The sequence below is a fragment of the Trachemys scripta genome, chromosome 9, assembly GCF_013100865.1.
Source record: "Trachemys scripta elegans isolate TJP31775 chromosome 9, CAS_Tse_1.0, whole genome shotgun sequence".
NCBI classification, from domain to species: Eukaryota; Metazoa; Chordata; order Testudines; family Emydidae; genus Trachemys; species Trachemys scripta.
In genome coordinates, this window is record NC_048306.1 from 53,619,003 (window position 1) to 53,624,336 (window position 5,334).

The 5,334-nt window shown below is 38.1% G+C and overlaps 1 protein-coding gene across 1 annotated transcript in view; it reads left to right on the forward strand.

Annotated features, from left to right (window-relative positions):
• The window catches only part of TRA2B (transformer 2 beta homolog), a 33,534-nt gene extending 28,573 nt beyond the window's left edge, over positions 1-4,961 (forward strand). The window contains exons 7-9 of the mRNA XM_034780641.1: positions 2,231-2,296; positions 3,595-3,668; positions 4,546-4,961. Of these exons, the coding sequence (XP_034636532.1) occupies positions 2,231-2,296; positions 3,595-3,668; positions 4,546-4,556 (151 nt within the window). The 3' untranslated portion in view covers positions 4,557-4,961. The remainder of the gene's footprint in view (positions 1-2,230; positions 2,297-3,594; positions 3,669-4,545) is intronic.
• Positions 4,962-5,334: the final 373 nt, after the last annotated feature.

Here is a 5,334-nt window from a genome sequence, read left to right on the forward strand (position 1 = left end):
CCCCCCCCCCCCCCCCCCCCCCCCCCAAACAAGCTTGCTTTCTCTCATCTTGGTTGGTCCTACAGCTATCCCCAACCCCATGAAAGCCAGGCCTGTCTCTTCTCCTGCCCAGAGGATCCTATGTGGCTCTGAGTCCCTCATGTTTATGTCTCACCAAAAACACCTGCTTTTGTTCTGCTGCTGATAATTTTTCCACTCTCCAGAACTCCCCTCCTACAGCCAAATGGCTTCTCCCAGCTCTGGCCAATCTCTTTAGCATAACTATTAACCAGCCAGAGTATAGTATCTAACTTTACCTACTCTCCATTGTATCTCATCTGGGCGATATGTGCTTACAGTCTTGTCAGCTGCGGTGGATACATACAGACAGAGGCATTTCATCATACAGAAATTTTCATAACCTCACAATATCAACCAAAATTCATAAGTTGTACACATTCTCCATATGTTCATCTTCCTATCCACTATTTTCTCCTCCCCTTTACCTATTACATACACTCTTGTTCTAGAAGTGTCGTGCTTTTAGAACAGAAATGCTTGGTAAGAATACAGGGGCTCACCTTATGTAATTTCAACAAAATGTCTGGGCCTCAATTTTTCCACCTACCCTTACTTAAAAATAAGCAGGTAGCTTTTGGATTTTACCTTGTTCTGCAGCATATTTACAGCCTTTAACATAATTGAAGCTGAGGCTAAGCCACAATCTTACTTCCTGTGTCTGGATGTTTAAGAATCCATCAGTTGTCCTTATAGCTAAAATGCCTGATCTCTTTTTGACGTGTTAAACTTAACTCCCTCACACTATAATTTATTTGCACTGTATTACCATAGTGCCTAGGAACCCTAGTCATGGAGCAGGTCCCCTTGTGTTAAGGAAATGTACTCTCGCCTAGCCAGATCTTATGGAACTAGGAGTGTTGTCGCAAATTAAGTAATATAAATAACATTTTTGCTGCAAGCAGACACTAATTACATACGTTGGTGCTGTACTAGGAGATCTTATTTGAATAAAATTCTATTCAGTCTTTAGAAAAAATACATAAGGAATTCCTAATTAGAAATATTCAGTATGTAGTCTCCTTTCCTGCCTGCCTCTCACTGGAAGTGTTAATTTTTATCATTTTGTTTCTGGCCTTTGAGCAGTAAAGTTAAAGGTCTTTGAATATCCACTTATCCCCTCTTTTCCCCCTTATTCTCTGTAATCTAAATTACAAGCTGACTGGCCTTCACCCAGAGGTGTTGTCTGAGTCTTTGTAGTGATGACTCCCAGTTTGACCATTTAGCCACCTGCTCAGCCTTTGACATCTCCATGTACACTGTTTTCCATTAGGCCCAAAGGATCATTGTGAAAGGGCAGAGTTGTGGCCTCATCTATGCTGCAAATAAGCACTGAGATTGCAGCGATGAGCAGGGGCAGAGCGGAAAGCAGAATGGACAGACCTATGTATGTTAGACTACCTGTGTAACTTCAAACAGAAAAATTACCAAAATAGTGTGTTCATTCCAAAGTAATCATCTCCTTATTTTTCTAACACTTTCTTCCTTTCCTCCTTCCTTCCGTCATTTGAGTCTTGTCTAGAACTTTGATTATAATGTCTTTGTACCGGAGACAGTATTTGCATTGCAAGATACCTGTAACATTTGTAGATGGTGTACAATGTATAACATTTACAGTATATTTTATTTGGCTACCTTATACCAAATGTGACCACTTCCCCACTACGTAATTAAGACAGTTTCATTAAAATGATAATGAGAATTTTACTAGCTAATGCGTGAAATCCTATCATGAGAATGAACTGATCTTACTTGTCTCATTTCGAAACAAAACTACTGCTCCCTGGTGAGTGAGCAAGTACAAATTTTTGCACAGAGTAGTGTGACTGCATTTGCTTCAATTTAAAATGGAAGATAATCTCAAATTGCTGCTACCTGGAGGATAGGAAATTATAATGTACAATATTGGTAAACTGGACCATGAGATTTCCTCAACTTTCCCAGACACTTTGTGATTTTTGCCAAGCCATGCTGGGCATAGTACATGAATGAACTGTGATGAGACAGGTAGCTTACACTTACACAATGCAGCAAATTTTATTTAGGTATTTTCTTGTCTTTCCTGTGTGATCCAACTGTAGTTTTATATTAGATATAACGCTTTGTTTTCCTTGTTTTATACCTTTGAAAATAATAAAGTGCGAAAAATGTTGTTTTGCTTCTGTCTTCACAGAGGAGGTGGTGGAGGAGGAGGAGGAGGAGGATGGAGAGCTGCCCAAGACAGGGATCAGATCTACAGGTATGCTTAGACAGGTTTTAATATCCAAAGAACAGTAGAAATGTTCATGAAACAGCCTGCCTAAAAAATTCAAACAGCTGAGTCCTAATGTACATCCAAAAGCATTAAAAGAAAGTGGAGTAGTCACTAGCAAATGAATACAATTTTTCAGCAAGCCACAGAACTCATTAAAACAAAAGTCCACCTGATTAAAATTATATAGGTTGGTGATAACATAGGCTAGTGATGGAGCTTTACGCGTAGAAAATTCACAATCTGTGCCAAAGAGTTATGAATTTTTCAGTTACTCTTAAACTATTCTGTGAACTTTAGTGCTGGGGGACAGGACCCAGTGCAGGGGGGAAAACAAATGTAGAGAGCCTTGATTTGGGGACTGGGGGGAAGGAGATTGCAGCTGTTGGTGTTCATCTCCAAATAAATATTTAAATTCGAAACAAATCAAAGATAAGTAGTATTGGTTTGTTGCTTATCATATGGTATGCTGTTTGATTGCAGATAAGATTAATGTTTCTCAGGCTCTGAATATTTAATAGTCCAAAAATTAACATTGGCATTACTCATGGTTTGTTTTTTAAAATATAAAATGAAACCTTTTCTCTGGAAATATTAAGTACCTCAAGCTTGCTTTCTTCATAGACTACTAGCTTTTATAGGCATGCAGTCACCCAGCACACAGTGAACCTGTGGAACTCATTTCCGGGGGATGTTGTGAAGGCTAAAAGTATAACTAGGTTCAAAAAAGAATTGGAAAAGTTCTGGGAGGATAGGTTCATCAATGGCTATTAGCCAAGATGGTCAGGGACAAACTCCATGCTGTTAGTGTGCTTAAGTGGCTGGTTGCCAGATCCTGAGACTGGACAACACAGAGTGGATCACTCAATAACTTCCCTGCTTTGTTCATTCCCTCTAAAGCATGCAGCACTGTTGGAAGACCGAATATTTCACTAGGTAGACCATTGGTGTGACCCTGTATGGCCATTATGTTCTAGTACCTTTACTGACTTTTAGGTAGCATCTATCAATACAGTATACAGATGCTCCTGTCAGCTCTGCAATGCGTGGTTTTCAGTGAATCAACTGGTAGTTAAGAATGTTGCACAGGCAGCTACAGTGCATGTGTGACCGGATTAACCTTAAATTTCTGGTGACCAGTATTCATGGGATGTAGACTAATCAGCAATAGGGGTGTTGAAGGAGAATTATAATATGGTATTTCTTGGTATCATTTGAATTTGTGTATATCAGTATTAATTACTTTAAAACCTGAATTAGCTTAATTATGTTAATCCTTTCCACAGGAGAAGATCACCATCCCCATACTACAGCCGAGGAGGTTACAGATCTCGCTCCAGATCTCGATCCTATTCACCTCGTAAGTCTTGTTTTAGAATTGGTTGTGTCATTTATTGGATGATGACTTCCACGTAGAAAAAAAAATTGAGAGCAAGACTACTGGATCTTTAATATTCTCGCCATCTACTTTAATGCCCCTTGAAAAAAAACTGAGTTCTCCAAGCAAGTGAACACCTTTTAAGGACAAGGCAAATGTCAGTTTTACTCTTGCCTCCTTGCCTTACTGTGTCCTTGCCATGCATAACTTTCCTTTTAAAAAGTCATGGGAGACTGTCACGGTTAACGTTTTGGTTATGCCCAAGATCAAACGGTCAATCTCGGCAGAGGCTAACATGTTGTAACTGTTTCCCAACACGGTACCTTCTATAGGATAGATAATACTTTTTAAATTAATCTGAGATTAAAGTCAGAGTAATGGCTTTTGTATTAGTATATTTAATATCCAAAAGTTGCTAAAATGAGGGCTTCTCTCTGGATTATCTCACTATATCAGCACATATTCTGGAGAGGTGTTTATATGGGTAAGTTCTGTTAAAATAGAATGTCATTAAATTATTTTTACTTGGTCATAAGGGATACATGTTAATGATGTTCCCACATTCTTTGCTAATAAACATACATAGTAATCTGCATTGTATCTGTCCTTTGTCAGTACCTTGAGACACCAGTCCTCCATATGTCAAGTGTCTGAGGGCTTGCTTACACAGGGAAGATCAGTGCTATAGTTAATACTGGTAAATTTCCCTATGCAGACAAGCCCTTAGCTCTTGAATTCCTGTTACCCACTTGAACAAGGTGATCACAGATGTTGAAAGGCTTTGATTGATATATTTAAAGATTTAGCCTATTAGTAATTACAAAATGAATTAATGTATGTTTACTTTTTCCTCTTACAGGTCGCTATTAAAACAGAAAGAAGTTTAGAGGAATTTCTAACTACAGCCCTTGAGCTGGGATTGCAGATATGTGGACAATATTTTTATTGTCTATTCTGTTTAAAAAGTGAGCAGTGCCTAGTGAATAGGTGACTTTTACACCTTTTATGAAGACTACTTTTTGGTGAAGTTAAAATGCTGTTTCATTCTGCATATCTGTGTAGTTCGGTGCTTTGTTCAAAGTTGTGTTTTTGAGAGGAGTATGTTTTGCATGTATTTTTTTAGTCAGAATTTTGACTGCTGAAAGGTTTCTATTATACAAAACTGTTCATTTAAAGTTTTTTCTACTGATTCCAGGATATTCTGAAGATCAAAACCTGTGTAAAATGCTTTCAAATGGTAAAAAATAATAAACAGTTTGATTTTTACTTCCCATATCTTATGCATAGCCAAAGTAATCTGTTCCTCCAATTCTCAAATTCAGCAGCTAATTAACTAAGAAAAGACAGTCATCGCCCTTCTTCACAGCCCGCCAGAATATGCATAGTATGAAGCCCATTAATAAAATGTTAAGTTTATACCGCTTTTATCTGGACAAAAGTTACTTCTACGAAATTGCTGCTTTGTGGCTTGTAAATAGATGCTTATCTAAAGGTCTGACTAGTCAAGCCTTATGTGTAACTTGTACACTAGCAGGAGGGAGGGGTATGTTGAATACTATTGTATACTTGGAGAAGGCTTTTTTATAAATTACTGTTATATGGTGATGTTTGAGCTTTTAATTGGCTGTCATGGGGTGACAGAATACAT